General features: G+C 34.5%; 1 protein-coding gene across 1 annotated transcript in view; it reads right to left on the reverse strand.

The window, feature by feature from the left end:
• Positions 1-19,523, reverse strand: part of RSRC1 (arginine and serine rich coiled-coil 1) — a 329,184-nt gene that overhangs the window by 302,171 nt on the left and 7,490 nt on the right. Inside the window, exons 2-3 of the mRNA XM_023755153.1 lie at positions 17,134-17,329; positions 16,509-16,634 (exon numbers count right to left, since the gene is read on the reverse strand). Of these exons, the coding sequence (XP_023610921.1) occupies positions 16,509-16,634; positions 17,134-17,327 (320 nt within the window). The 5' untranslated portion in view covers positions 17,328-17,329. The remainder of the gene's footprint in view (positions 1-16,508; positions 16,635-17,133; positions 17,330-19,523) is intronic.

Below are 19,523 nucleotides of genomic sequence, written 5' to 3' on the forward strand. Positions count from 1 at the left end.
AAATATTTTTTCTCCAATAAAATTTTCCCCCATCCCGTGCCCAAATCCTTGATATAAAATATATTATATATATATATATATATATACCCCCCCCCACACACACACATATGTATACACATATATATACATATATATGTGTGTGTGTGTATATACATATATATATATACACACACACACACACACATATATATATAAAATATCTTACCTTCTACCTTGGCTTATACCATGATGATGTAAAAGAATAAGCAGAGAAATAAATCAAAAAGGAAATGTTATGACAATAAGCTCATCTAGGGCAGGGACTAGTTAAGTATCTGCCAACATTCAAAGAGCAACCCAATGAGATGCACTGGCAGTTAGTTATAACCAACAGCAGTGCCTATGGCAACCAATCAGAGTAAACTCTGGCCTGGGCTCTGCCCAGGAAACAAAGCATTCCCAATATAGTGTTTTCCTGATTTTCCTCTTTTGCTCCATTGTAAATAAGGCACAAGAAATAGTAAGAAATTCAGCTACTGCTATAATGAAATTACTTCAACCAAAACCACGTATTAAATGTCTTTAACTTGATAATGTAGTAAATGTTGCATAAAGAAGTACAGTCAATTGCTGCTTATATATACCAGTAAAGAGAAGCAATGGAAAATCAAAATGGACAGATCATCATTCAGCTATTTAGAGTCATGACCCCACTCTATACAACAGTGAAACTTGGCCAAATACCAGAAAAGTAGCCATAACTTAGCTAAGAAATAACAGGTCCATTCAGTCAATTCAGGACTGCCCAGACGGGGTTCCCCACAACACAGCTGACATTCTAGCTGAAAATCTGGGTCCTGATTGTAGCTGGGCAGCAAAGTGCTTCAATGTTGAGTCAAAAACAGAAGAGCTAGATTGGTGATGCAGTTAAATAGCTGAGAAGAAACGTCTATGAAAAAGTAATCTACTTGGTCATTAGAGAACACAGTTCTTATTTATGCCACCTAAAAACTAAGGTATTCTTAATCTACTAATTTTTGAAGGTGAAGATAACTAATTAATTTTTACTGTGCTTCTTTAGGACCTAAAGAAAAAATTTTGATGTGAAAGTATTAAAACTGATTTAAAATATCTGAAAACTAGAAGGACATATCTTAAAAAATAGCATTCATTTATTTAATCAATCCAATACTACAGCACTCAATATTTTATTCAATGTAAATCACTGAATTTTTTATTCAAAAATTGGGAAATTTCATGACTAATACTTAATAGTTCACCTTTTGCCAAGTTTGGATTATACGTTATAAACCTGAAAAATCTTAATTAAAAAACTACTTAACAGAGAAGTAGAAGGTGGGGTGAGGGGATAATACCGTATTTTTTAAATGAGCTCATTAATTCCTTAAAACCCACCTATTTTGAATGTCCATGTAAAATAAAACTGCTGCTAGTTCCAGTCGAGGACATATTAATAAAAATAAATAGTGGCCTGAATTAAAGTATATTTTATCGATGGTTAGTCCTAATGTCTGGACTTCTTCATCTTTATGTTGGATAAATTTTATATATATATACTATGTAAGATAAATAAAGAAACAACAGAAATACACTTATTTAACTGTGTCTTTTCAGAAATACAGCAGATTTTTAAAACAAACTGATAACCTCTTGTATTTATGCACAAAGTTCATTTTCTGATAACCTCTTGTATTTATGCACAAAGTTCATTTTCTACTCAATTTATTATCCCTAGTCAGACAGCTCACTTTCAGACTATCTATAGATATAAAAGCCTAAGCGACCGGCCGGCCAGTAGCTATGATGCACACTGACCACCAGGGGGCAGACACTCAATGCAGGAGCGGAAACCACAAGCATGGAAACATGGAACAGACTGATGAATCTCAAAGGGAAGGGGGGGCGGGCGGGAAGAGATTAATCAAAGATCTTATATGCATACTAGAGGCCCAGTGCACGGATTCGTGCACCAGTGGAGTCCCTCCGGCTGGCCTGCGGAGATCAGGCAGAAACCAGCTCTCCAACATCCCCCAAGGGGTCCCGGATTGCGAGAGGGCCTCTAGTCTATATATGTATAAGAACAATGTTGCCAGTTTTGCTCCTCCAGAATTTTCTCTTTCTCTATTAATCCTGCATAATCTACACCCATTTAAAAACTAGAGGGAAGGGTAAAAAACAATCTTGTGAAAAGAGTAGCCTTAAAACACCACACAATTAGAAAACCATTTCTGCTGCCACTACTTGGTTAGCTTGGAATTAACTTCTCTAATCTCAGCTTCCTCATCTAACAGAAATGGTCTAAAAGAACCTTCTAGCCCTACACATTCAACATCTATACCTCCCTAGGGCCTCACAGCTACCTCTTAAAGTTATAAATCAAATAAACAAAAATTTTCATTAGAAGATCATTTCAACACAAATGCACAAAGAATAAAAGCTCTTTAGAAAACCAGAGCAAACTAGAGCTCTGGAGGGAAGCAAGTAGAAGCTGACCAAGTAGGCAATAATATCCATGCGAGTAAATGTTCAATTCCTTGAAATAGGTTTAATTATTCTTTTGAAGCATAGTTACATGGCAAAATAGCAGGTACATCCATTACTTTTTTAAAAAGTGAAAAGTAAAAAATGATAAAACAAAGTTTTTGTTTAAATGATTACACATTATGAAAATAAATACAATTTAGAAACAGAATTAGAGATAGAATGAGTTCAATCCTCATTTTATAAATAAGGACACTAACATTCAGAAAGGCTGATCCAGAACTTTTTTTGTGCTATTTCTAATTTGTTATTAATGTCACTTCCTATAATTTCAAATTAGTTTCTCAATGATAGAAATGAAACTCAAGCTAGAAGTAATTATTATTGAGCTTAAAGCTCAATCCATAAGTTGAAAATTAATAAGACTGAATGCATACCCATGTTTCTATAACAGTAACTAGGATCAACTTTAGCAAGCTTGCTAAAATCCAGGTTTATGAGCTGTGTAGTCTGTGTATGATGGGAGAATGCATCCAAGTCTGGGTGAACAGAGAAGGCCTTCCAAGGAAATGTCTTTAAGTTAAGACCTCTAAGATGAATAAGAGATGATGAGAGAGAGAAAAGAACATTTCGAGCAGAAGCAACCATATGTTCAAGGGCCCTGAGAGAGAAACAAGAACTATAGAGAAACTATAAGTATGACTGAGATTAGAAAGATGTGACTAAAAAAGGCAGGGAGAACCAAATCACAGAGGGACTTCAAGCACCACTGACATTTAGATTTTATTTTAAACCACTGAAATAAGGGAAATAATAGCAGATTTGCATATTGGCTGCCATATAAAAAATGAATTAGAGGGGAAACTCCAGAAAACTATTAAAAATGTATTCTATAATTTGGAATTAACTATTTTTCCTCTTCAAAAATTAATAATCATATTCTGGGCCTCATAAAACAATTTGTGGCATTAAATAGCACAGTTAAGAATTTATACTAAGTTCTAATACTATGTTATTTAGCTGACACAATGATGTTGGTTTATCAGATATTGAGGTGATAAACCCCAAAAATAAAAACTTTCATTTAATTAAATGAGTTTTGAGGCATCCCGGAATACTACACACATTTACCAGAATTTTTATAAAGGACTAGAAAAAATTTATCAATGAATTCATCACTACTGGTTTCAATTACCTGAATAGTTAGCAATATCTCATTTCAAATGTTTACATATTTAACAAAAATTAGGCCATAAAGTACAAGCTCTTAAGAGGAAAAAAAAGACATTGTACATAAGAATTAAATATTAGAATTATAATTATTTGATAACTACACATCTCTGTGTGTCTCATATACCGTATAATCAAGAGTTAATTGAATACCTTTCCAAGGAACCTCTTATTTTGCCAGTGTTAGATACAGAACTCTTCCAGAGAGGAAGCAAAAGTAAGTTCTTCCTGTATCTCATTCACTACTCAATATTGATGGGAATGTAGACTGTATGGCGATTCCTCAAAAAATTAAGAATAGAGCTACCATCTGACCCAGGAATCCCTCTCCTGGGTATATACCTGAAAAACTCGAAATCATGTATTTGAAAAGATATATGCATCCCTATGTTCACTGCAGCATTATTCACAGTGGCTAAGACATGGAAACAACCAGTGTCCTGCGATAGAGGACTGAATAAAGATGTGGTACATATACAAAATGGATACTCAGCCATAAGAAAGAATAAAATACTGCCATTTGCAACAACATGCATGGACCTTGAGAATATTATGCTAAGTGAAATAAGTCAATCGGAAAAAGCTATGAACCATATGATTTCACTCATATGTGGGATATAAAACTGAAACTCATGAACACAAACAGCAGTGTGGTGGCTGCCAGAGGGAAAGGGGTGAGGGGGGGAGGGGGTCCTAAGATAAGAAGACAGGAGAAGATTTGACTTTGGGTGGTGGGCACATGGTGCAATATACAGATCATAAAACATAGAAACCCACACCTATATGATCATGTCGACCAATATCACCCCAATAAATTTAATTTAAAAATAAATAAATAAACCAAACATTTGAGCTCCCCCCTAAAAAAGAAAGTTCTTCCTACTTACACACTGTCAAGGGCAAAAGTAGGACTAATCAAAAGATTCCCACCAAGAATTCTCTGACATCAACTGATAATTCAGTAAAAGAAAATTCAGTATATACAGCCTTGATTTTTGTGAAATGGCTCATCTGTCAGGGATCTTTCATTTGCCATTCAAAATGACTAACATGAAACATGCTGAAAACTGTGCAATGCAGATTTTTCACTTAAAGTTAACAATGTAATTTTATAAGTCAAAATCAATGTATAGAAAATACTATTTATACATACAAGTTCAGTCTCTGAATATATAATTCTATAAAATCAAGATGTGAAGGTAAATGCTCTTTAAAATAGTCTAAAAGAAAAAGAATGTTTTAATTTTCTGGCAATTAGGATGCTTATAACAAATGCTTTAAGAATTACTCTGGAAAAACAAGGCTAAAACTACCTTACAATAAGTAATCATTAAAGAATCTTCAGACATAGGTTAAAATATTTTTCTCACAAATTTTTACATAATTCCACCCTTACCATTCTAAGTATTATGCTCTAATAAGGACTATCCTAATCTTCAGCCAGCAATATTTTCAGGCTGATAGTATTATTCTCATTTCCTTGAATAATATCCATACTCCAGGGCCATTTTCCTTCTCATATTCAATATCATGCATGCTTGTATCAAGGTTCCTTTCTTCATATCCTGTCACAGTATCAATCACTGCCTCCTGTCCACTCAATCCACTTTTGATTTATCAGCCGCCGTCTTTCTGGACTCCATAACTCGACCCAAACCATTTTAACAAGACATTGACAAATAGCACCCAGTATCACATCAACCTGTTCCACTTAGTAAACTAAGAAACAGTAACTGTGACATCTCTGCATAAGTATTCCATTCTATTCCCCAGACTGATGTATATTAATGAGGAGATGGTATTTGAAATGCTTCTTCCACATCAGCATCTAATATGATCAAATTAGGAAATGGGATGATTTATTAAATTGTGTAGAGCTGAAATATTTCTTTATATCGCTATACGTGTGGTTTCAGAAAGTGAGCTGTTGCTTTCAATTTTTCTACTGAGGATGTGCCTGCATTTCACAGACGAATTATTGTCTTTAAAAAGATTGCAAGAAGGCAAAATGTTATTAAGCAAATGCTCAGTAAAACAAACTAAATCAGTTTTAAAATTCCTAATTTAATGTAAATCTTGGTTGTTTCACTGAAATTCAGTTTGTGATCTTATTAAGTCATATTTGCATCATACTGTCTTGCTGTAGGACAGTTTTAAATTTATAGCATTACCAAGCAGCTTTACTTCTTGACTTTTAAGATATGTCCTCAATAAAATAATTGCTCTATAAGCACACATTTCGTTCTTATTTTCAGGTATAAGACAAAATAAAGATCAATGGGTTAATAAAAGAATAAAATAAAAATACAAAATCAACTATTTGGGTCATTTCTATACTTTTTATAATTAGATGTTAAAATGTTTTTTACTAAAGTGCTCCCCAATTAAAGTTCAATAACTGTTTCATGGGCAGTTTAAACTTTGAACAATGAATTAGTTTTTTAATATATTTGTATATGAAAGGGATATTTAATATGTTCACCAAATTTCAAACTGGAAATAAGAAAGAATAAATGTAAAACTCCTACGTTTCCATAAACAGATTCTCATCTTACCTCATTTTTTACTTTCTAGATATCCATATATTCCAGAAGTCAAACTCTGCTCACTTTAAAACTACAGAATCTCTAAGTACAAAATCCATTATTTAAGTGTAGATGTAGGCTAACCTCAGCATACTGGGCTTATATATTCAATAGTTTTCTAATGGAACAACCAATGACTTCTTTTGGCTCATAGACAAATCAAAAGATTATTAATAAATGAATTCTAAAGTAACTCTGATTTCATTCATTGACTAAAAAATTACCTATAAATCTCAATAGAGCTATACAATGCAGATAGTGTATGAGGAGGAGAACATTACAAAATCAGAAAAAGTATATCACCCCATAAAGAATTAATTGTGATTCTCAGATATTACTAATTAAATTTTATTATATGAACAAGGATCATTTGTTTGATTACTTTTATATGGAGTAATAACCTCACAATTTTAAAGAAGCTAACCTAACTTTTAAATTAAAAAAAGCAACATCAACTTGAAGAAATACTACATTGTTAAAATAAAGTACAATCTTTCCCTTTAATACTCAGAAAAGGACACCAGGAAAACAGAACATCAGAAATGCTGTCCTTTGTTCTTTAAATAGAGTTAGGGCATGGAGAAAATGAGAATTTTTTTAAGTCTGTTAAACTAGTAAAATAGGATAAAACAGAAGCAAACTCACAAGTATATTGTAGCATGTAGTATATAGAATTAATAATAAGAGTATTTTTTAAAACCTTAACATTTTTATTGGCCTTTATAGTTTACAAAAGTATTTTCAATACACTACCTTGCTAGAAAATAGGTTTTCAGAAATTATGTTCCTCTCTCTTTCCAATTAATAAATATTTCTTACTTGTTCTTCTTATAATAACACATTCTCAATAAAAATTTCCCTACTTCCCTCTAATATCAATAATTATGCTCTTCCTTAACATACTTGACACTATAGTCTACAGAATACAATTAGTAGCTTTAAACTGTCTTATTCTATGTTTGTCTCCTCTATGTGTGTGAGTGTGAGAGTGAGTGTGTGTGAGTGCGTGCACACACACGCATGTGGTATGTTTGTCTTATCACAGTCTAAATGCTTCTTGAGTAGAAACCTATATAGCACTGAAGGGAAAAGAAATCACAGAGATAGGGCAATTAAAACATTACACTCTATGGAACGAGAAAAAATTTAGAATTCATTAATTCCTTCAAATTTATATCAACTAAGTCTGTCAATATCTATGTACATAGACATATTTATAGCATAAAGAAAAACAGGTAATGAAACTAAACTATTCATTTAAGAAATGGCTCATTTCAAATTCCATTCCTTGTGTTTAGAAAATATAGCAAAATAGCCTGTGTGTGATAACTGCTATATAAATGAGATAAATACTTGCTACTTTATAATCATATTTATAATTATTTCAAAAAAACCTAACATCAATAATTGAAATTAGAAATTGTTATTATTATAAGTTCCTATTGATAACATGTCATGTTCATACATATGTAGTAAAAGGATGCACAATTTTAAAAAATAACCTAAGTCAATGATTACTACACATCATACAAAAAGTCTTTATTTTCACTCTTGAATTAAAATCAAAATATATATCTATTAAGAAAAAGAATTTATGAAAAAGAGCCCAGAGAGTCAATAACACCAGGAAATAGCTGTCTAGGAATGCTTAGCTCATGACTAAATCTGTAAAAATCCTCAATGTCAGCTACATTCAATGGGTCATTTGGATAAGGTGTAGTACATAACACTATCTTAGCTCCATGTGAGGCAAAAAAAGAAAATCAAGCTGATTATGAAATCTTCAATCTATAGAAGTGAATAGCAAAGTTAGAAAAAATAATCAAGAGATGAGAACAACAAAAGAAAGTATGAGAAATAAGGCATAATCATCTCAATAGATAAAAAATGGCATAAATGATTTTGACATAAATCAACACCCTTTCCCCCCCCCAAAAAAAACTACCAACAAACAAGAAATATAGAAGTTTCTTCTTCAGTTTTATAAAAGGGAGTCACAAAAAACCTACAACTAACATCAAATCTGAAATTAAAAGACTTTCTTTGTAAGATAGGAAAAAATGGCAAAGATGCCCAATCTCACCTTTTTCCTCAACAATGAACTAAAAGTCCTAGACAATGCAAAAAGCCAAGAAAATGGAATAAATGAAATAGTTTTTAAAAGAGAAGTAAAACTCTCAATTTTCAGGTAATATGATTGCTCTTGCAGAAATACTGTAAGGTATACTCAAAATACTAGAATTAATAAGAGCAGCAAGGTTACAGGATTTGAAATAAATATAGAAAAACATAAAATATACATTGTGCAAAAGATATAGTCCATTTTATTTATATATATTGAGAGCAAATTCTTGGAAAATAAAATTTAGAAATAATTCCTTTTTCAATAATATAAAAAGAATTAAAATACATTTAACAAAAGATGTGGAAGATTGCTACACTGAAAACTACAAAACATTGTTGGGGCCTGGCTGGCTTGGCTCAGAGGTTGAGTGTCAACCTATGAACCAGGAGGTCACAGTTTGATTCCCCATCAAGGCAGGCAGGAGGCAGCTGATCAATGATTCTCTCTCATCATTAATGTTTCTATCTCTCTCTTTCCTACTTCCTTCCTCTCTGAAATCAATAATAATATATTTTTTAAAATAAAAATATTGTTGGGAGAAATAAAGAAAATCCAAATAATGGAGAGGCAGACCTGTAACTTAAATGAAAGGACACTAAACAGAAACATGAAAGCATATAAAACTATAAAGCTCACTGGTAAAGGTAAACATATAAGCAAATACAAAATATTCTAATATTGTAATAATGATAGAGCACTTCTAATTCTGCTATAGAATTCAAAAGACAAAAGCTTAAAAAATTATAAAACTATATCAATGCATACACATTATATAAATATATAGCTAGTAACAAAATGTCAACAATTAAGATATGTAAAGGGTATACAGGAATTATTTATACTACTCATAAGTTTTTGTTAAATATGAAAATATCACAAAATTAAAAGTCTCCTATATAGCAGCAATGGGCAGGTGGAATTTAAAACAATACCATTTATATTAGCACCCCAAAAATTAAGTACCTAGGTATAAATCTAACAAAATATACTAGTATACAATATCTATGTGAGGAAAATTATTAAACTCTTATGAATGAAATCAAAGCAGAAATAAACAGAGATGTTCCATGTTCATGGATATGAAGACTCAATATTGGCCAGATGACAATTCTTCCCAAATTGTTCTATAGAGTCAATACAATCCAATCAAAATCCTAGCAAGTTATTTGGTAAATATCAACAAATTGATTCTAAAGTTTATATGGAAAGGCAAAAGATAAGAATAGCCAACACAATATTGAAGGAGAAGAACAAAGTTGGAGGACTGATATTATTCAACTTCGAGGCTTACTATAAAGCTACATAAGTAATAAAGACAGCATGGTATTGGGAAAAGAACAGACAAATACAATGGAACAGAACAGAGAACCCAGAAATAGACCCACATAAAGAGTCAGCTGATCTTTGTCAAAGGGGCAAAATTAATACAATGGAACTAAGATAACTTTTTCAACAAATGGTGCTAGAAAAACTGGATACCCACATGCAAGAAAAAAAATGAACCTGTACACTGACCTTAGACCCTTGACAAAAATTAACTCAAGATGGATTACAGACCTAAGTGTAAAACACAAAACTACAGAACTCCTATAAAAGAAAAAACCTAGATGACCTTGGATAGGGCAGTTACGTTTTAGACACAACACCAAATGAATAATCCATGAAAGAAATAATAGATAAGCTACAGTACATTAAAATTTAAAACTTCTTAAAAAATAGGTGGGGGTCAAAAGTACAAACATCTATATATATATATATAAAAAGCCAGTGTCCCTGACGACCAGGACAATCAAACACCCGGTCGCATTGAGCACCTCTCGGTCCCTTCCCCCACACCTGCAGTCTCCGATCACAGCCTGACTAACAGGGAAACACGGCATATGGAGCAGCGGGGCGGGACTGGCGAGCAGGCAGAACAGGGACCTCTTGGTCCCTCCCCGCCAGCCGCAGGCTCTGGGGAACCGGAGCCATGCTGCAATCAGAGAACCAGGGCAAACTGAGGTGAGTGGCAGTGGGGCGGGGAGAGGGCGGAACAGCGACCTCTTGATCCCTTCTCCCGGCCCACAGGCTCTGGGGAACAGGAGCCATGCTGTAATCGAGGAACCACGGTGAACCAGGGGGTGGTGGTGGGTACTAGTGAGCAGGCAGAAGATGGCCTAGGGACCCTAACTGCGCACGATTTCGTGCACGCTGGGCCTCTAGTCTAGTTATAAAATAATTAAGTTGTGGGAATGTATTGTACAGCATGGTGACTATCCTATATAATAAAAGGCTAAAATGCAAATTGACTTAACGGTGGAACAACCAGTCACTATGATGCACATTGAGCAACAGGGGGCAGATGCTCCATGCAGGAGCTGCCCCCTGGTGGTCAGTGCACTCCCACAGGGGAGTGCCACTCAGCCAGAAGCCCTGAGCCAGCTCACGGCTGGTGGGCACAGTGGCGGTGGCAGGAGCCTCTCCCGCCTCCACAGTAGCACTAAGGATGTCTGACTGCCATCAGCTGGACATCCCCCGAGGCTCCTGGACTTCGAGAGGGTGCAGGCTGGGCTGAGGATCCCCCCCCCCCCCAAGTGCATGAATTTCGTGCACTGGGCCTCTAGTAGATAATAATCCATATTGCATTATTTGAAAGTTGCAAAGAGAAATTTTTACAGTCCTAATGACAAGAAAAAAAAGTTCTAAAGAACAATGAAAATATATTGAATGACATTAGGATTTTGAAGTTGTTTATAAAATGCCACATACTTTCCTTTAAAAATATCAATCTGATTAAAAAAAAACAGTCTACTCTGTGAAAGACAATGTCCACACATAAGAAAACAATCCATTAACTGAGGGGAAACTTTGCAACAGAAACATCAGATAAAGGACCTTTTAAAATATACAAAGAACTTCTAAAATTCAACAATAAGAAAATAAGCAGCTCTATTAAAATATAGGGGAAAGAACTTATGAAACAGTTCACCAAAGAAGATATACAGATGGCACATAAGTAAATGAAAAGATGTTCCACATCATAAGTCATCAGAGAAATGCAAATTAAAATAATAAGATACCTAAAAAAAAAAACAAACCTATTTAAATGGCCAAAATCTGGCAACACCAAATGCTGGTGAGAAACTGTCATTCATTGCTGGTGGGAAAGCATAATGGTATGGCCACTTTGGAAAACAATCTGGCAGTTTTTCACAAAACTAAGTATACTCCTACCATATGACCCACCAATCACACTCTTTGGTATTTACCCAAAGGAGTTAAAAACTTATGTCCAGCCGAAACCGGTTTGGCTCAGTGGATAGAGCGTTGGCCTGCGGACTGAAGGGTCCCGGGTTCGATTCCGGTCAAGGGCATGTGCCTGGGTTGCGGGCACATCCCCAGTGGGAGATGTGCAGGAGGCGGCTGATCGATGTTTCTCTCTCATCGATGTTTCTAGCTCTCTGTCTCTCTCCCTTCCTCTCTGTAAAAAATCAATAAAATATATTTAAAAAAAAAAAACTTATGTCCACATAAAAACATACACACAGATATTTATAGCAACTTTATTCAAAATTGCCAAAACCTGAAAGCAATCAATATGTCCTTCAGCAGGTGAATGGATAAATAAGCTGTAGTACATCCAGACAATGAAATATTATACAGGAATCCCCCACTTTCCAAAAGTTTAAGTTATGCCACTTCACTTTTACCAAAGATCTACATTAATACACAATGACTTTTATCTAAAAGTCCAAATTTTAGCCTTGGCTGGTGAGGCTCAATTGGTTGCAGCATTGTCCCATGCACCAAAGGGTCTCGGGTTTGATTCCTGGTCAGGGCACATACTCAAGTTTCCGGTCGATTCCCAGTCAGGTCGCATATAGAAGGCAATCAATTGATGTTTTTCTTTCTCTCTCTTTCTCCCTCCCTCTCCCCTTCCTCTCTCTCTAGAATCAATGAAAAAAATATATCCTTGGATGAGGATAAAAAAAAAAAAGCAATTTCATCAGATTTATTTTGGTTAGCAAAAACAGGTACCAATATATATCTTCATAAAAGCAAAATGGCATTACTCGAACTTTCAGAAACCTGGGGATACACATCGCCCTTTGCACTATTATGAAATGTTTCATAGGAATATTCTACTTTTGGATAGTGAGGAAACTTGTATAGTACTAAAAAAAATGAGCTATCAAAGCCATGAAAATACATGGAAGAAACCAAAATACATACTACTAAGTAGAAGAAGCCAATCTGAAAAGGTTAAATACTGCATGATCCCAACCATATAGCAGTCCGGAAAAGGCAAATTATGGAGAAAGTAAAAAGATCAGTGGGTGTCACAGCTTAGGGAGATGGGGTGAAATAGGCAGAGCACAGAGTATTTTTAGGGCACTGAAACTACTCTGTATGAACCTATACTGATGGATACATGTCATTACACATTTGTCTAAATCAGAGATTTTCAACCTTTTTCATCTCATGACACACATAAACTAATTTAAAAAGATTGAAATCTTACAAACTATATTTTCTGACCACAATGGAATGAAACTAGAAATCAATAGCAGCAGAAAAACTGGGAAATCCATAAATATGTGGAAATTAAACAACTTATTGTTGAAAAATCAATGACTCAACAAAGGAATCACAAGGGAAATTAGAAAATATCTTGAGACAAATGAAAATGAAATCATAACATACCAAAACTTATGGGCTGCAACAAAAGCAGTTTTAAGAGGGTAGTTAATAGCTAGAAATGCCTACATTAAAAAAAGATGAAAGATCTCAAATCAATAACCTAGCTTTACATCTCAGGGAACTTGTAAAGGAGGAACAAAATGCACCAAAAATTAGCAGAAGGAAGGGAAGGATTAATAACAATTAGAGCAGAAAAATAGGGAATAGAAAAACAATATTTTTTAAAAAAGCAATAATACTAAGAATTTGCTTCTTTTTTAAAATATATTTTATTGATTTTTTACAGAGAGGAAGGGAGAGGGATAGAGAGTTAGAAATATCGATGGGAGAGAAACATCGATCAGCTGCCTCCAGCACACCTCCTACTGGGGATGTGCCCGCAACCAACGTACATGCCCTTGACCAGAATCAAACCTGGGACCTTTCAGTCCGCAGGCTGACGCTCTATCCACTGAGCCAAACTGGTTAGGGCAAGAATTTGTTTCTTGAAATGATCAACAAAATTGGTAAGCCCTTAACTAGATTAACTAAGAAAAAACAAGGAGATTCAAAAACTAAAATCAGATATTAGAGAGAAAGCATTAAAATTGAAACCAAGCAATAAACAGGATTATGAGACAACCTATAGAAATGGATAAATTCCTAATATATACAACCTACCAAGACTAAATCATGAAGAAACAAACATATGAACAGAGCTATAACAAATAAAGAGATTGAATCAGTAATCAAAAACCTCCCAACAAAGAAAAGCCCACAACTACATGGCTACACTGGAGAATTTCTACCAAACATTTAAATAAGAATTAAGGCCAATCCCTCTCAAACTCTTCCAAAAAATTGAAGAGGAGGGAGCACATCCAAACTCATTTTATGAGCTAGCATTATTACCCTGATGCCAAAGCCAGACAAATATATTATAAGAAAACTACAGACCAATATCCATGATTAATACTGACACAAAAACCTCAACAAAATACTAGCAAACTAAGTTCAACAGCACATTAAAACAATTATACACCATAACCAAATTGGATTCATCCCTTGAATTCAAGAATTGTTAAATACACAAAAGCAATCTTGAGAAAGAACAAAGCTGGAGGCCTCACATTCCTAATTTCAAAATATATATTAAAAAGCTACAGTAATCAAAACTATATAATGCTGGCAGACACAGAGACAAATGGAACAGAATAGAGAGTCTGACACAGTATAAAACGCAGATTGCTAAACATGTGTGCTGTTGACTAGACATTACTGCCATTACTTTTAAGTTCTTCCTTGCATTGCAAAGGAAAAGAAATTAAAGTTTCCAGATTTCCTCTGGAGGTAGTTGTAGGTACAGAGTTGGACAGAGAAGCAGTTTGCAGGTGGGTAGTTTCTTGAGAACCACTCATTCTGTTGCTACAAACCTAGAAAGTTCTTAAGATTTCCAGTGACTTGAGAAAACAACCAGCTTTGATACTTCAGGCTGAATTAATCAGTGACAGTGTCCCTAATTCCCTCAGCCCTTCCAAAGGTTGCATAGGCCTTTATCCCTATATTAAAATCCCACCGCTTGGAATTCATTGCCTTCTGTTTCCCTAATCAAATTCTGGTTGATTGATTCAGGGTATGTGAAAATAGTCTATAACCTGAAAAAGACATATAAAAGCATGGATTATTATTTCTATTCCCACTGATAGAAAATTTCAACTGACCTTGATTTCTGGTAATCAGCCTCCTTTTAGACAAATCAATACATCTAAAATAAAGCTTTCCTTCTACAAATCAATAAACAATAAAACTTTTCCTTACTAAAAAAACAGCTCTCTACCTAACTTCATTTCCACAGTTAATGACCCAGTCAAGACATGTTTACTAAGCAAGGTATTGTGTAGGTACCAAAAGATTCCCCCTGTAAGAGTTTATAATATATGAGTATAATAAAAACATAACATTCATACTATAACTATTACATATCAGGAACGATATGTAATGGTGGGTAAGAGAAAGAATGGATTAAACTTGACTTGGGAGTGCAAAGATAAACATCAAAAAAGGATTTAAGGAAAAAGAGAATTAAAGGTTGCAAGAAACTGAAAGAAAGCATGCTCAAAAAAACAAAGCTAGCAACCCTGGAATATGTATAGAGAACAAAGGCATATAATACAGAGTAGCTTATTCATGGAGTGTGTACTAAGAAGAGGAGACTAAGTCCAAATAGGGAGTGTGTACTAAAAAGAGGAGACTAAATCCAAACACTACAAGGTCAGAAAAGCTAAACATCTGGACTTTACTACCATTATCCAACTTCAGATTCATAGAGATTTATAAAATTTTATGCCTAGATAACAAAATCAGGCTGCTAATATACCCCCACAGCTAGAATCTAATAGTAGAAGAACTAAACAGAAAAAAGCAGCTGATCTTACTAAATTCCTGTTTTTATACTAACACTCTTCTGCTCAAAAACTTTCAATAACTTCTGAACACCTACTTTTATCAAATCCCTCAATACCATGGTCCCCATCCTATTCAACCGTATTTTCAACCATTGCCCAACATGTACAACTCTTTCCAGATAAGCTATTCTCTGTATTATTGGCCCTTGAGCAAGACAAGAAAACATAGATGGAGTGACAACGCAGATTAATCAGCTCGGGCTGCTACAACAAAATACCACAAATTGAGCAGTTTTAAACAACGTAAATTTATTTCTCATAGTTCTGCGGGCTCCGAGTCCAAGATCAAGATACTGGCTGATCTGGTTTCTGGTAAGGGTTCTTCCTGGCTTGTAGATGGCTGACTTTTCACTGTCTTCTCGTGGCCTTTCCTCTAAATTCACACGCAAAGAGCGAGAACAGTCTCCCTCTTCTTGTAAGCCCACCAGCCCTACTAGATTAGGGTCCTACCCTTATGACCTCACTTAACCCTAATTACCTCCATAAAGACCCTAATTCAGTTAGATTGGGGATTCAACAAACGAATTGGGTGGGAGGGGGAGGGGGTGGCTGGGGGTAGGGACATAAACATTTACTTCATATCACACTGGGTTATTTCTGAGGCTAGACCTTAAGAGATCCTGCATCTTCTGCTCTTACCCTCTTGAAATACTTTCCCCGTCATGTGAAAAAGCCCAGCCTAGCCTACTGGAGGATGAGAAACCACAGGAGAACTAAAGCACCCTAGACAATAGCCAAAAGCCAATACCAAATGCCTGAGTTGAGGTTACATTGGACCATGTAGTTCCAGTTAAGCTATCAGATAACTACAACCACAGGAGTGACCCAGATGACACTAACAGAAAAACTGCCAGCTGAGCTCAGGTCAAAATTGTAAAATCATGAGAAAATAAATGACTGTTGCTTTAGATCACTAAATGTGGGGATAGTGTGTTACAGAGCAATAAATATCTCATGGCATACCTTCTTGTTCTGCTTTTTGACCTAGACCTCTGAACTCTATAGGATTTCCCCCAATCCCTTGAACGACTTCGACTTCGTTTTCTTCTAGAGCCATAAGAAGAGCTACTGCTTGATCGATGTCTCCGTCTGAAATAAAATATAATTAAGTATCATTGCTATAAAAAATTTTGTATGAGCATTAAGGAGAAATCACCTAGATTCTATAGAATTGTCTCATTTTTACTGTCTTACACCTTCCTAAAAGCAAAAAGAGATAAAATGTTATAGCTCTTGAACAGTCAGATGACTAATTTCATAATTTAGTGATTGAATTAGCTACAAATTAAGACCTTGGAGGTGTTAAGTAGTATACAATACTTCCAAATGTTATCAGATAACATAGTATGAGAATTAAGCTAGTTTATACCTACTTGTTTACAAAGAATAGACAAAGGAGAAAGACACTGAATCCATGGGATGGGCCTGGAAAAACAGAACAAAACACCTCTGGTTTGGGACTTAACCCTCATAACTATATAACTACTAAAAGAAAAATGTTTTACCCAGAAAAATTAAAAGTACAAAAATATAAGAACTTGAAAGAATGTAGTCTCATTACTATGTAAGTAAAAATTATGAGAATCACCTTCTATCATAAGAATGTGAGCGAGGCTGAAGATCTCTGGACCAAGATCTTGACTTTGACCTTGATTTCCTTCCACCTTTCCTTCGGCTGTATGTTCTACTATCTGAAGAACTACTTGAAGATGACCGTCTACGATGTTTCTTTTTTCTCTTGCTTCTGCTTTCTTCTTCAGTATCTGATGAACGGCGTCCCATTTCTACAAGTTTAAATTCAAAGAAAATTATTACTAACATATGGCACCATGGATGAAATTTAATATAGCAATTTTTTTAAACTTTGCAAAAATTTTTAGTCTTAAAGTAAAATTTTAAATGTACCTGGCTTCTTGACAAGAATATAAAAAACATCTCTAATACAGTCTTCAGTTTTTATAATTTAGTAACTGTTTTTATAATTTATGAACAACTTAAATTTATCCTAAATTTTTCCAAATGTCTCTCAAAAGAGTCAATCTGAGGACAGCTCATTATAACAATTTTCTTATATTTTAAGTTGCAGTTATGATTAATTACATAATATTTGGTTTAGGGATCAACTACCTAATCCTTCATATTCACATTCCCTAAAGATAAAACATATTTTACTATCTTTTAGAATTACTTTTTTCTAACTGAAAATTCTACATTTTTAAATGGATAAAAACTCACTAGTCATCACCAGAGTACAAAGTGAAATAATATACTATCATCATTTCACTTGTGAAATTTGGGAGAGGAAATGTTAACTTAAGTAACGAAGTTGATGAGGTTATTGTGAAGTCGGTCAAATCTTCACACTGCTAGTAAAGTGGTGGTATATTCCTTCCTGAAAGCAATTAACAATTTAAATATAGAGTCATAAAAAAATGTTTATTTTTTGTCACAAAGCAATTCTACTTCTAAGAATGTATCTGAAAACTTTTTCTTAAAAAAATATAATCACAAAGATATCCATTATACCATTATTAAAACTGTCTCTATAGAGACTGCAATTTTTAAAAATATGTACATATGAGTAAGAGCAAAAATAAAAACTGATAATATTTAAGTGATAAAACTGGGTAACGTTTTTTTCTTTTTAAACATATTTTCAAAAAAAACAAAAAAAATATTTTCTATATGGCTATGGTAATGTTTTTACATTTAGTATACAAAAGGAAAAATATACAGAAATAGAAGTTAAAGAGTTTTTTCAAATTATATTTTTATTAACTTTATTATAGATGTCCCTCATTTACATTCCATTTGCTTTTCCCCCGACTCTGCCCTCCCCTCCCTATAACGCTGACCACATTGTTGTATGTGTCCATGGGCTTTGCATGTATGTTCTTTGGCTATTCTCTTCACCTTCTTTCACTCTATCTACCCCATGCACCTCCCCTCTGACATCTGTCAGTCTGTACCAAGAATGCATGTCTCTGGTTCTATTTTGTCAGTTTATTTTATTCATTAGATTGTACAAGTGAGATCACATGATATGTGTCTTTCTCTGACTAGCTCATTTTGCTTAGCATAATAATCTCCATGCTGTCATAAAAAGTAAGAGATCCTTTCTTTTTATAGCCTCGTAGTATTCCATTGTGTAAATGTACCATTGCTTTTTTATCCACTCATCTACCAATGGTGTTTTGGAATTATCAGAATATATTCCCAGAAGTGGGATCACTAGGTTGAAAAGCAGTTCCATTTTCAACTTTCTGAGGAAACTCCATACTGTTTTCCACAGTGGCTGCGTTCCTACCAACAATGCACTAGGGATCCGTTTACTCCACACCTCGCCGGCACTTGTTGTTTGTTGATTTACTGAAGGTAACCATTCTGGCACGTGTGAGGTGGTATTTCATTGTGGTTTTAATTTGCATCTCTCTGATGGTTAGTGACATTGAGCATTTTTCATATGTCTATTGGCCATCTGTATGTCCTCTTCAGAGAAGTGTCTATTCAAGTCCTTTGCCCATTTTTTTAAGTGGATTGTTTGTCTTCCTGGTGTTGAGTTGTATAAGTTCTTTATATATTTTGGAAATTAATCCCTTATCATGGGGGAATATGTTCTCCCATTAGTAGGTTCCCTTTTCATTTTGTTGATGGTTTCTTTAGCTGTGCAGAAGCTTTTTAGTTTGATGTAATCCCATTTATTTATTCTTTCCTTTGCTTCCCTTGCCCTAGGAGACATATTGGCAAAAATATTGCTATGTCAGATGTCTGAGATTTTACTGCATATGTCTTTTTCTAGGATTTTTATGGTTTTGCAACTAACATTTAGGAATTACCTTAGTTCAGCGGTTCTCAACCTGTGGGTCGCGACCCCTTTGGGGGTCAAACGACCCTTTCACAGGGGTCGCCTAAGACCATCCTGGATATCAGATATTTACATTATGATTCATAACAGTAGCAACATTACAGTTATGAAGT

The sequence above is a fragment of the Myotis lucifugus genome, unplaced genomic scaffold (assembly GCF_000147115.1).
Source record: "Myotis lucifugus unplaced genomic scaffold, Myoluc2.0 scaffold_70, whole genome shotgun sequence".
In the NCBI taxonomy this organism is placed as follows: Eukaryota; Metazoa; Chordata; class Mammalia; order Chiroptera; family Vespertilionidae; genus Myotis; species Myotis lucifugus.